This window comes from Cariama cristata, unplaced genomic scaffold (assembly GCF_000690535.1).
Source record: "Cariama cristata isolate BGI_N322 unplaced genomic scaffold, ASM69053v1 scaffold8118, whole genome shotgun sequence".
Lineage (NCBI taxonomy): Eukaryota > Metazoa > Chordata > Aves > Cariamiformes > Cariamidae > Cariama > Cariama cristata.
Window position 1 is genome coordinate 29,645 of NW_009629392.1, and position 14,214 is coordinate 43,858.

Below are 14,214 nucleotides of genomic sequence, written 5' to 3' on the forward strand. Positions count from 1 at the left end.
ATACTCACATATTTGATGTTTCTATTTCAGTGCTTAAAAGAAGCAGCAGCTCCTAGCTAGGCTTTCCAATCAACCCTCAAGCCTACACACAGACATCTCCCCTCCAGGAGTTACTGAAGCGCCCTCCTTTACCAGCTTTTCTATAGCTGATATCACTTCATTACATGTTTCTGAGCCTGTTTAAGTCTTGGATGGATGTATGGATGTATGTATCCACTGAAGCGGATTAGGACTGCTTATACAATTGTTAATACTGCTTAAACGAGGCAACGGCAGTCCAAACGATGAGATAATTTAAAACAAAGACACAACATCTTAAGTTTGCCACCGCTCTTTGCAAAATGGCCAAACAACTACATCTCTAGAGAACATAAAATGATGTAAAGAAATCTATCAGAAGACTGCTAGAAGGGCATTCTTCTGGGCCGGCATCATCTTGCCCAACAGAGAACAAAAACTCTCCTTAAGACGTAACTAAGAGCAGAGAAGAGGCACCTAACAGACCAGAATCTCACCACGTTTGACCTTCCACTGGCAAGAAAATTTTATGCCAGTAGCAAAAAACAATAGCACTCCGTGACCTGCTTACCTTGTACTGAGACCAGGGAACTGCAGATCCAACAGCTACAACTAGTACTGCATTGCTCCTTTACCCCCTACCTCCCCAGCAACTTGGGTGGAAAGGAAAAAGGCCTCACAAGCTTCTATCCATAGTGGATTTTCTGTTGATGTTATTTCCAGACTGCCAACACTCATCAAGAACCCCACCAGCTTTGGGTCAGAAATAAAGCAACAGAACAAGTACTACAAGGAAATGAAGATATTCTAACAAAGGGAAAAAAAATCTACAATTCAGTGAGCCTAAAAACACCCAGTCAGAGATCAAAATATCAATCTTGAAAAAGCTGATTCTCTTCTCCCTCTTACCCATGATAAAACTACATGTTTTTTTTTTTCCTGAAAGCTTACTACATTATGTATTAGCTATAATTGCATTAATCATTCATCAAAATTATGGAAATTTATTTTCCCAAAGAAATGTCTTATTACAAGAGATTATTATTTTATTTAATAGGCATGTGAGACCTAGCCAACAGTTCCCCAACACATAACACGCAGTGTAGAAAATCCTCATGCAGAAGTTCAGGAGGAAAGTTAAAGCAACTTAGTACCTGAATTAATAAAGTTTTTATTTCAGAATAAGATTACTTTAAAATGGTGGACTATAGTTTCCTTGGAGCAAGCATCGAATGAGTTTAAGTTAAAAATTAATGTCTGCTGTAGTTAGATCAGGGGTGGTGGTGGTGACAGTCCGGTGACATACATGAGGGACATGGAAGGAACAGTGGATCCAAAGGTCAGAAAATAAAGCGAAAAAATTGAAATGAGAAAACAGACGTCTAGTCTACACCCAAGCTATGTCTGCAAAAGTGTGACTTGGAACTCATCTTTCTCAGCTAGTCAAAGCCATTAGTGTCTAATGCTTGCATTTTTACAAGTGTTTTTTACAAGTAGTATTTATCTTTCTCAGGGACTAAGTAAGATCTACCAGCAAAATACTACTTGGATGATAAGAGACATTTACTTACGAAGAACACATGTGGATATAACATACCAGGTCTAATTATGGTCTTCTTGCCAAAGAACAGGCCTAGCATATATTTAGCCATAGCCAGGCAAGAAGCGTGTCAGGTAGCAAGGCTAGAAACAAAATGTATGGAAGGAAACACACACTAGTATCCCAGAGTACATGAAACGTGCACTGGTTTGGCTGACCTCATTCTTCAGTAGCGTTCTGAAATCAGGTCTGTTACAGTGAGGTTTTCATTCCAGCAGCAGCACAGCACCAGAGAAGAGGTTCCTATTTACCTACAGCACCTTTAAAAATGCAACCCCCAAAGTAAACTGACTATATAGTTTATTATTCCCTATCACCAAAGTTATAGGCAATCCATGCCCTGCAGTATCCAACACCTACAGCAAGATAATCACATTCTGTGGTAATCTTAAGGAGGCAAGAGGGAACCTGAAATCATGCTGATTTTGAACTTAATCTGACAGTGAGCACTATTAACTTCAGCATCCTGTATTTAGTCTGACATTTAGCTCACCATACTCTGATCACATTTTGTACTTTTTATGTGTATAATTTTCATAGAATCATAGAATAGTTTGGGTTGGGACTTTTAAAGGTCATCTGGTCCAACCTCCCTGCAATGAGCAGGGACATCTTCAACTAGATCAGGTTGCTCAGAGCCTCATCCAACCTGACCTTGAATGTTTCCAGGGATGGGGCATCTATCACCTCTCTGGGCAACCTATTCCAGTGCCAGAAGTTGTAAAACACTTCTTCCTTATATCTAGTCAGAATCTACCCTCTTTTAGTTAAAACCATTACCCCTTGCCCTATCGCTACAGGTCCTCCTAGAAAGTCTGTCCCCATCTTTCTCATAGGCCTCCTTTAAGCACTGCAAGGCTGCAATAAAGTCTCCCTGGACCTTCTCTTCTCCAGGGTGAACAACCCCAACTCTCTCAGCCTGTCCTCATAGGAGAGGTGCTCCAGCCCTCTGATTGCTTTTGTGAACCCGAGGGACACCACTTGTCACCGATCTCCATCTGGACATTGAGTTGTTGACCCTCTGGAGGTAACCATCCAAACAATTCCTCAACCACCAAACAGTCCATCCATCAAATCCATTATCTCTCCAATTTAGAGAGAAGGATGTCGCGGGGGACAGTGACAAAGGCCTTACAGAAGTCCACAGATGATATCCGTAGCTCTTTGCCTGTCCACTGATGAAGTCACTCCATCATAGAAGGCCACTAGATTGGTCAGGCAGAACTTGTCCTTGGTGAAGCCGTGCCAGCTGTCTCAAATCACCTCCCTGTCCTCCATGTGCCTTAGCATGGCTTCTAGGAGGATCTGTTCCACCATCTTCCCAAGATTGCCAGTGAAGACTGAGGCAAAAAAGTTGCTGAGTCCCTCAGCCTTCTCCTTGTCCGCTGTTACCAGTTTGCCAGCCTTGCTCATCAGGGAATACGCTTTCTTTGACCTTCCTTTTCTGGCTGACATACCTACAGAAGCTCTTCTTACTATTCTTTGCATCCCTTACCAAGTTCATCTCCAGCTGTGCCTTAGCCTTCCTGACCCCATCCCTGCACCATCAGGCAAAATCCCTATACTCTTCCCAGGATACCTGTCCTTGCTTCTGCTGCCTGTGCATTCCCCTCTTGCCCTATAGTTTGACCAGCAGGTCTCGACTCAGCCATGCTGGTCTCTTGCCTTCCTTTCCTGATTTCTTACACCTGGGGATAGAAAGCTCTCACGCTCTACGGAAAGCAACCTTAAAGATCTGCCATTTTAAGAGTGCCTAGAAGAAAACTGCTCACTTTGCCAGCTGGGTGGGGGGAATTGGGACTTTGTCATTCAAGCAGGAAAAACAATGATTTGGCACTATTCGGAAGACGTGCAGAATATTTTGCTAAAACAAATCAGTAAATAACCATCTTATTTCAGTGGCAAAAATCCATTCTGTTTGTTTCAAGGGCTATTCAAACTCATTACTCACCACTTTACACGTACATGGAAGTTATGACCTTCACCCCACAGAAACAACTATTTTTATAAAAGAAGGCCTGAATTCTGAAATGAAATTATGTGTTAAAATTCCACAACTAACTCCATGCTAGAAAAGTCCTCTTCCCAGAGAGGTGGGACGTACCTCATTTCAGAGCTTTAACATTAAAATAAGACTGATTAAGTCTCTATGGAGCATTTAATTTCATTTTAAAATCTTCCAGCACCTTATTTTTTTCCTTTGAAACGGAACAAAAAGAATGAAGCAATAGTGTAAATGTAAGCCTACCATTTACATCCTATTTCAAGAGGTATTTTGTCACTGCAACATAATTCAATGTAACAGGCTGCCAATCAACTGCAAAAAGCTTGCTTAAACCTCTTTCAGCTAAAATTGTCTTTGAAGTGAAGTTGCCCACTGAAGGGCAAGAGAAGAACAGTAGGCATATTTTAAAGTATCTGTTCACATGTAAAAGCATGTTTTTTAAAACATTTCTTCAAGGACAGGCAAAATTTGAAGACTTTAGCTACACAACATCTATATTTCTTTCCTCAAAAAACCCCATATACATTACCATGCCATGGTCAAAAGTGAAAACGCCAACATCACGTCCATGGTGAATGTGATTCCGTCTGATAATGGGATTTCCATGGTTTTTGACCCAAATCCCTGCTAATGCATTATTGGATATCTCATTGTCCTCATATATTCCCTGAGAAATAAAAAATGTAAATTAAGATGGGAATCAAGAACAGTAAACAGTTTTACCAAAGTAAAGAAATGGATATCGAAAAATACCTGTGCATGGTCTGTAATATAAAGTCCAACATTTTCACAGTCGCTGATGTTACAGTGTTTAATAGTAGGACAAGCTCCCTGGCCGCTAACACATACTGCAGAGCCAACTGGAAGAAAACAGTACAGTTACCATAGCTTCAAAGCAGAGTGTATTTATAAATAGTCTAGCAGTGCTTTTGCAAGAAAAGTTACTGTGAACTGATATTTAAAAAAGATTCAGCATGTACAGTGTCAAAGTACTGCAAGCCACAGGCAGAAAAACATGAATGCCATCATTTTGCAGATGCAAAAAACCCAACGTAGGAGTTGCTTTAAAAATCACTCTGCCAAGGTTATGCAGTTGTGTACGATTGCCAGAATAGACAATAGTTTATATAATAATTCACGCTTATGAAACTTCTCACTCATTTATTTCCCTGTGTTAGGCCCACTGTATACTGACTGTTCACAACAAAGTACAAGAGAAATATAGTAAAATTTTATGGTAATTACTTCCTTATTTTACCTCCTTTTAAACTTCCATAACCTAGTACTTCAAAGAGCCTAAACAATAATTTTGTAGCATACAAAGACACGCTGTCCAACTAAAGATGAGCAGGAGACAAACAGCATACTCAAGTGCAGGACTACACATCAGAAACCAACAGATCTCTTCCCAGCTGAATTACAAAGCTCCTTGCTGTAGTTCCTTGGATGATTTCAACTACCATACCATTATCCAGAAAACAAACTCTTTTCAGGCAACTAGGACTCACACTGCTCAGGACTTTATCAGATCAGCGCAATGCCCTCAACTTCATGACAGATGAAAACATGAAATTCTGTGGCCCCTAAAAATCAACGGCAGATTCACAGTGATTTCAGAAAGGTAAGACCTCATCTCAGGGTATCTCACCTATGTAATGCACACTTTCCCCGCAATTAAACGCCACAGAATAAGCAAGCCAGTACACGCTCTATCAGTAAGTTTTCGTATTGCCTTCTAGTACAGTACCACAAAGACTATGTTTTAATAATTCATAGAATCATTTACAGAGCCTTTTTTTAAATTCTAAAGAAATTATTTTGATTGTCTAGTCTGACCTTATGAATAATACAGGCTATAACAACTCCCTGAATTAATTCCTGCTTCAATTCTAGTAGCAAGAACTTCAGCACATATCTTTTAGAAACACATTTAATTTTGATTTGAACATTTCCAACAACTGAGAAACCACCATAAAGCTTGTTAGCTGGTTACAGAGTTGTTACCCTGTTAATTTACACTCTAATTGCTCATCTGAATTCCTCCAGCTTTAGCACCCAGTTACTGGTTCTTGCCATACTCAATGCATGCACATATTCAGTGCAAGCAATTTACTCCTTCAGTCTTCTCCTTGATAAAGTGGTAAACTGCAGTCAGCATGTTTTTCATTATAACTGAATTTTTCTGCCTTATCTTTTAGGACTTTTCATTGAACCATTTCTAAATTTTCAACATGTTGCTACAGACACCAGGAAAGAGCATTTACTCTGAAGCAGGACTAAGCAGAGGCGTAATACAGTCTCCCTACTTCCGCTCAATATTCCCACAGGTATACCTAAGGATCACATCAGTTCTTTTGGCCACTCAACTACAGGAGGGCTTGTATTTAGCTGTTTACCCACAGTGACTCTTTAAGATTTTCCCAGGAATTCAGCTTTCCAGGAAAGAGGTTTATCACTTAAAACTAGGAACAAAAGCGAGTTGTGTGTGTAACTTCACACTTGTCCACACTAACGTGAATATTGTTTGAGAGTTCACCTTCCAAAAAGGGCACAGCAACCCATTCTCCTGGTTATTTATAATACCCTAAGTCAGCATTGTCTACAAGTCCTATCAATATGCATTTTATTTCCTCTCCGCAAGTCATTGATGAAGTGGCTTAAAGTTAAAAAGTCATCTTTGAAATAGTCACAGAAAAGCCATTTATAATTACCTTGAAAGTTATTTTTCATCTATTTAATGTGTGCTCTGGCAATTCTGTAGAATTCTAATGTTTTAAGGCACCACACATGTTGACATAAAATATTTTTCAAGGATCTATGTAATTATACCGGGACTGCTACCTTCTCTTAGTCAAAGAAAGTAATAAGAAATGCTAAGTGTGATGCAACAGTTACAACTTTCTGTAAATACATATTAATTTGCTTCAATAATAAATTTTAAGTTCTTGATTGACCAAACCCCTTCATTTACCATCTCATTAGTCTACCTAGGATCAACAGGCAGTACTACTTGCTATACTTCATCCTGTTTACTCTCCCCCATGCCATGCCACCCCAGGGACATACACCATCTCACCCAGGTTTCAAGTTACTGCTGATACACAATAGGAGCTCAGAAGATTTCTTGGGCAGTTCTTTTTAAACTCCTGCATGATTTTAGAATGTCTATTTTTACAGCTGTTTAACCTCATCCACGGTTACTGTCAAGAGTGGAACGTATTTCATTATCCCTCAAGGGCATGAACACATTTATCATTCCTGCCTATTCTCATTAAATATGGAACAAAAATTACACAACACTTTGCCATTCAAATTCTTCCATTCTATGATGGATCAGCATCACTGCTAAAATTCCCCTTATTCCCCAAGTCAAGATCCAAGCTCTGTCTCTTCTAGATAGGTTTTGTATCTTGTCTTGTTTATCAAGTTCTTTCGGGTGGGTAGGGGAGTATTTTATTGGGGGTGTTTGTATATTGGGGGGGGGTAGTGTTCCTACAGTTTCCTGCAGTTCCCAGTTTCCTATTTATATTCATTACTAATAATCTGTCATTTCTTGTATTTCATAATCACTTTCACTCCCCTTTCCTCTACCTTGTCTGGTGACACTGAGGAATTGTGGATTTTTGGGAACCCAGTGTGATGCTCTAAAAGCATACCTTCATCACATTTTGCTTATTTAAATGAAAGCAATCTTTATTCTGACTCACTTCACTGGACTTCATTATTGACTGTGTAAAATTGGTCCTTTTAGAGTACCAAGCACATGTATTACTGGTTTAGGCTTCATTTTGTTTACTCAGAATATAATGATTGCACACATTTAAGCAATCCTTAGAAAAAGGCACATTGCCATCCACTACTACTTTTATCTATCAAGGTGAAGAACAATACAGATTTCCTCTACAACGGATACAATAGAACCTCTAGACTCAGGATCTTGCCATTTAAACTTTATTTAAAAATATTTCAAAGATGCTTTGACCTAGCAGCAAGAGACCTCCAGCTTAAATCACTCGCACTTACATAGCTCCCATCTTTACACATCACATACATTAAGAACTTTACATATGACATAATGTAGAAATATGCTTTAATGCAATTAGGAAGTCTACAGAAAGGGTATCAAGCATGTGCTAGGAAAAAGATTTTGAATGCTTAGGGATCAATACTTCAGAGATGCCATTGACTTGGAAACAGTAAATGCCTTTTCTGGCAGACTGCCATTCTTCCTACCTTTTTACACACATTTGGTACTTCCCGAGTAGGTTATAACAAGGCTTAGTAGGATTAAAAAGTCAATAAAAATTAATAATCAATAAGTGATGATAGTACAGCCTACACACAGCCTCCAAAATTGAGCAGAAATTTTAACTTTGGAGAAAAGAAGCAACAATTCAATACAGCAAATATTCAGAAATGCAGACTATTGAAGAGGGCAAGTCCAAAATTCTCAGAAAGTCTTCCATAATGAAAAATGGTCATAAAAAAAATTGTCAAAGTTTAATTTTAATAAGCAATTTTCACAAAACCATCAAGACCTACTAGCTTATCTATAAGCACAGGTTTCAATACGAAGCCATGCAGCTCTTCAAACTACTTTTATAACCAAGCCAAATGCGGTCCAAGAAACAAATCTAATTCCCCTCATTTGTTATCAGGGTCCCCAGTATTGGTATATACAAACTTCCAGAACACATTTTCTTCATGTACTTCAATTTCCCAGTATTTAGCATTAAACAAAGAAATCAAGATACTGAGAGCTGCTAGCTGTCCTTCATTCCTCTTTTGCCATTAAGATTTCCACATATTAGCTGATATGTCTCCAGTAAAACAGATGGTGACGAAAAGCGTAGAGCTGCCTTGACCAAAACTGACAGTGTGTTTCATAGCTTGAAACCTCCAAGAAAGAGTGTATCTTTACAAGGCACAGAAGACAAGGAATCATTCCACCGTTCTTATTACGGTTCCCTGCAGAACGCCCTGCTCCATAGTTCGTACCAGAAAAGTGTTGGTTTTATATCTAGTTGAAGATCTCCTTGTTTCCTTGCCTTTATTATATTGAGCTGAGCAACCTTTAGGCACAGTCTGCTGTGAAAATCCATTCCCTTAGGTATATAAAGTTCATATTGCTATTTCCATGCAAACACTCAATACCTTAATTCTCCTGTACCTCTTCTTTCTGACACTTCAACTCCATTTCATCTGGTTATGTTCAAACACACTAAACTTGCCATGCCTTGTGTCCAGTGATTGCAAACTGCCCTGTCTTCCTCACAACGACTGAACCGCCATCCAGCCTCTCCCTTCCACTGCCTCTGACCCTTTCTTCTCTGAATCTAGACTACCAATGGTTTCCCAAATCAGACAGTATAAATTCCTCATTATCTCTGATGGTGAAATGAGTCTAACTTTCCACGCTATGCATTTCTTCTACCTGCATAGTTAGGAACTCCAAGTATGTCAAATGATTCCACTCTTGACAGGAAAGTGAACTTAGCTTAGCAGTTACAGCTCATGACTGTTTTAATGCCATCAATCCCAACACTACATATTGCAATGCATCTAATGTAAGTCCCACATGTGCCCTCTTCAAATGCCCTCTCCTGCCAGCTAGAACTACACACACACATATATACACACACATGCCCCCACCCCTCAAAACCAGGTAAGTTTATATAAATTGTCACTTTTCAGGTTTTAAACTGCCCAGAGAGTCCAACCTGATTCAAACAGAAGACCAAGTATAGATTATCACGAAGGTCTTGGACACAGTCATGACTGTAGTAACGCCATTTCAAGGCAAGTAAGGCTTGCAGACCTGTATTAAACACCTGCATCAAAAAATGAAGCATGCCAACAGGGGTGATAATCAATTTGCGTGCTGCTTCCATGTGCCCTGTTAGTTTAGTAACTTTAAAGATAGTGTTAGTTTCAAACAATAAAAAGCCCACTAACCCGTACAAGTACTTCGAATAATACAGTGATCTATAATTGGACTGCAGTTCACGGTAATCTCTAAGCAGTGGTGTGCATTGTGGTGCTGAGCAGATTTGTCATCAGGGTTGAACTGAAAAAGGAAGACAACACAGAAATGTAGTATTTATTTAATTGCTCGAGCATTAAAATGAAATTATTAAAAGCTCTGCTGAAGTTTGAGATTCTTACCCTGATTGTCATATATCCAACATAGGCATCTTCAGAACCCTCCATAAAGACAAAGGTGGAGTCTCTAGTGTTTTCTATTATAACTTTATCAGCTACTTTTCCAGGTGCTGTAAAGAAGACATTTATTAAGTCTTAGTTTATGCCACTGGAAAAAAAACACCAACCTCAAAAGACTTATAGAATTCTGTTCAAAGCAACAAAGAAAAATGAACACTGTTCTTGGCACATAAATAGTCTTCATGTCAGAAGAGTCTTAAAACAGAAAGTTTCAAAGACAATGAAGAAATTAGTCTTTAACTAAGACAATATTGCACCAATTTAATATCTAGTATCGTAAGAAAAATCTTCCCTTGTAAAGAGCTAGTTTTTGACTACTACTTATTATGAACTGAATTAATAGTTTAAACTTGGATATCAGTCTAGAGGACTGTAATTCTGTTACTAAGTACAATTTATTTCAATATTCTAAACCATTTTATTAAAGGTAAATACATACATTCCATCACTAATTTGAACCAATTTAAACAACTACTTACAAATCTGCTCATGACCTACAAGTGACCTCCCCACACTTCTCAAATGTAAAATTCAGAGTTTTGAATTGCTATCCTCCTTATTCTTCATTAAAAAAAATCTTATAAAATTAGATCGAACTGTACTTCTGAAAGTATATACAGAAGGTTTCAAAATGGTTCATTTGCAAGTTCCCATAATCTGCAATGTTATTTCCTGTGCTAAGAGCAAGGCTCCGCTTTATTCCTTCTCCTTCGATGCGAAGGCAGGAACCGACCGCGGCGGTGGGGCAGCAGCCAGCAGGGGGCGCAGGAGGTAACGACAGCCTCACGGCAGCACCACCTCGGCGGTCCTCATTCACAGCCCCGGCAGCTCCTCCGACTCCAGACTGCACATCAAATACACAGGCCAGAGGCAGCCTTCCCCAATACACAAAATGTACACGCGGAAATTTCACATATAATAGAAGATAACTTCTCTGGTAGCAATTTCAAGCCATTCTCAACTCAGAGACACTGAAACATGACCAGATATTTGCCCTAAATCCTGTATTTTATTGATGAGCCTATACACAGGATTTCTCACGCGCACATCTTTTTCTGTTGACACTAGTACAGACAAGCGGTATGTCCTGTTCTTTATCACTCAGGCAGAAAGGTGCCAGTCAGAATGAAGCAACATTTACATCATTATCCAGCTTGTTCTCACTATCTAAAAGCCAGATCTCTGCTTTCATTACTGCAGAGCTGCAAATATTTTAAGGCAGTCTAGCTCTTCTTCATACCACTATTCACTTAGTACTAGGTAACAACTGAAAGAGGCTTTGATGAGGACTTGTGTCATCACACAAAGTATTTTTCTGTGACCTGGTAACATTTCTATATATTTACCATGGTGCAAACAGTGGCATATGCACATCAGTATATTTCAGCATCTGAGAAAGAATGGCCACAAGGTATGCAGGTGAACCAAAACCAGAAAATAAACAGAGCCCTTAACAGGGAATAAAAGTGTCATAAATTAATATTAGAATTGTGTTCCCTCTCGGGGGGAGCAAGGAAAAATTGCACTTCACAATTAGATGCTCTGAACCACTATCAAACAAAGGATAGAGATTTGTGGAATTGTGCTTGGAGGTGTCTGCATGCACTTGGATGATGTTCTCTACAGACATCTCTTTCTTCTCAGCAGGCGAGTTACTTCACAGGTCCCTGAGTTTGGGAGGTCCCAGAATGCCCATTATGAAACACACCAATTATTAAGATCACTGCATTTAGATTCCCCTCCCAGGAAAAGGCTGAAGAAGGAAAGGGACTTGCTCAAGCATTGGTTTCATTCTAAATGCAAAGAAATTCTCTGCAACGTCCTATTGAATCTTTGCAAAAGAATTATTCAGAGAAGTATCTATATTTCAGCTTTTGGCTTAGATCACTTTAGAAGAGAGAAACCAGTATAAGAAAGGGAAAAAAAGAAAAGGGCCACTAATTTTGTAATCAAGCAAAACATAGCTCCCAAAAAGTCTAGTTGCTGAAGTCTAAGGGAGTCATGTTCCACGGGGTCAGAATTCACACTCAGTTTAAGGACCAAGATGAGACCATTTAGAAATAATTTAACAGAAAGCCTACGATAAGGGATGGCCTAAAGACTTAAAAATTAACTGGATGTTGCCTCAGAATTTGTTTATGCCTCAAAAGGAATAAAACAATTTCACTTTTCAGTGCATTAACAGCAAAATAACTAGATTCTGTGATTCGGTTCAATTGCATCAGCCAAAAAAATGCAGAGGTCCTTTGAGATCTTGCAGTCTGTAAAATCTACAGTAAAGAACACAGCTCTAAAGTAGTCTAAAATATAATTTTTCAAAGAGGCAGAACAGGTTTTTTTTAAAAAAAAAAGAGATCAGGCATGTGAAAGTTCTCTCACACTCAAAAGTAAAAAACACCTAATTATGACAGTCTTTACCATTTTAGATTTTTCTACTCTTAAAATTACAATAACTCTTCTTATTGTTTTTACCAATGTTTTTCCTTGATTGGAAAATCCTTTGATAATCTCTTTTTCACTTACTTGCACATTATTTAAGCCAAATGGAAAATAAAGGGAAAAAACAAAATCTCTATTTCCTAAAATACAGAAAAGCCACACATTTAGTCCAGATTTTCAGATCAGGACACATGTCCATACAACTGCTGAAATTCAGCTATCAAGATGAGGGACTTCATTTCTTGAGTGACATGAGTACACTCCATGGAAGGCTTGTATTCCTGCAGTAACCTGACACCCCCTCCCCAACCCTGGAAAACAGAATTCTGAAGAAATTCATAGGTATTTGTATCCACTGAACCAGAAGCAAGAGTAGAGGTCCTGTAAGGAAACTGATGCTTCTTACTTCACAGTTCAGATAACCCACAGTACTAGTAATACCTCCAAAGGCTTCCTTCTGAACCTGACTCCTTCCCCTAGATTGAAGGAAAGAAACGAATAACCCCAAAATTAAGCAGAACAACAAACCTAGAATACCAGGCATTATTCTGTAAGAACACTTTGCTTATACGAGAAAGCAGAAGCTTTTTGAAAGCTCGAGGTATGTAAAGCTGCCTTTCTAATAACGTTGTGCTTCTCCAGAAGTCAGCAGAAGAAACTATTAAAGAAATTTGAGTACAACTGCGGAGAGATTTGGTGCTGCCTTAATCCTACCTTTCTGAAAAGTATGCCAGACTGAACAGAGAAGAGGTAGTTCTCCAAGGCTTAGTGGTTCACTTTAATTTGTTTTCTTTTCCAGACAAATGAAAATTGACACCCTCTACAATGTCACTCACCATTCAGTGGAGAAAGTCTGAGGAAGTGAACAGTCAGCAGTGCCAGAAACTGAAATATAAATACATCTAGCATTTCTGGATTCCTCTTGGAGGTTTTGTTCCAAGACAGCTATTCTGTTACAAAAATACACAATGCAGATCCCTTGCTTTTAAAGAACTGTAGTTAAGATGACTGTTTTTCTGAATATCTTCAGGTAATTCCAGTGGAAGGGAAAGCAGAGGGCCAGCAAACATGCAGAAGTTTAACCAGATAAAGATGCCGTTTCAAGTTTCATGAATTGAGACATTTTCTATCTTAGGACAGTGCTGATCCAATTTCTTCTGGATTTTAAACACTTCAAAAATATGACTTGCCCTATTTGTACTGGCATCTATTACTGTCCTTCCCTACCTGAAACAGAAGCCAGGGTTCTTTTGCTATCTAAGGACACGTCCGCATTAGCAAGTGCTGCAGCAGAACAGGAGTGGTACCACAGGGTGAAATAGTGCTGAGGATCAGACATCCATACCACACGTGTTGCAGGACAGGGAGGGTAGAAGAGACTGTGACTTTGGACTATTCCTCGTCTGGTCCCCTTGAGTGAACTACACCAACTACTAGAGCGCAGTAAGAGTATTCCAGGAACATGTCTCTCAGATTAGTCTCATCCAAAAGGAATCCAGTTTGTGCTCCAAAACCTCTCCACAACACAAACCAAAGCACTGTAAGTGGGGATGTTCAGGATGTTAGCTTCAGAAATGTAGCCATGAACTGACAAACTAACACACTACTGCGGCTGTATCTTGCAGATCTGCAGGGACAAGTTTTAAGACTAACATTGGAAAAATCTGACTGCACTGTTCAAAACCATCTTCACTGCCAAGGCTGCAAGATCCAGGCAAGAAGTGCCAGAATAGGCTCACTCAAGAAGAAAACAGTTGGTATGCAGTACAGATAGATACCTGAAGAGAGGAACTTTCAAAAAAAAAAACCAAAACCAAACAAACAAAAGAAACACAAAGCACAAATGCCAAAACCAAAACAAACAAACACACCACCACTAAACAAAAACCCATCACCTAAAAAAAACCCCAAAACAAACACACACCAACCC

At 39.1% G+C, this 14,214-nt stretch overlaps 1 protein-coding gene across 1 annotated transcript in view; it reads right to left on the reverse strand.

Moving 5' to 3' along the window:
* Nucleotides 1-14,214, reverse strand: part of FBXO11 (F-box protein 11) — a 39,967-nt gene that overhangs the window by 15,045 nt on the left and 10,708 nt on the right. The window contains exons 7-10 of the mRNA XM_009705145.1: nucleotides 9,789-9,895; nucleotides 9,579-9,690; nucleotides 4,377-4,483; nucleotides 4,153-4,290 (exon numbers count right to left, since the gene is read on the reverse strand). Of these exons, the coding sequence (XP_009703447.1) occupies nucleotides 4,153-4,290; nucleotides 4,377-4,483; nucleotides 9,579-9,690; nucleotides 9,789-9,895 (464 nt within the window). The remainder of the gene's footprint in view (nucleotides 1-4,152; nucleotides 4,291-4,376; nucleotides 4,484-9,578; nucleotides 9,691-9,788; nucleotides 9,896-14,214) is intronic.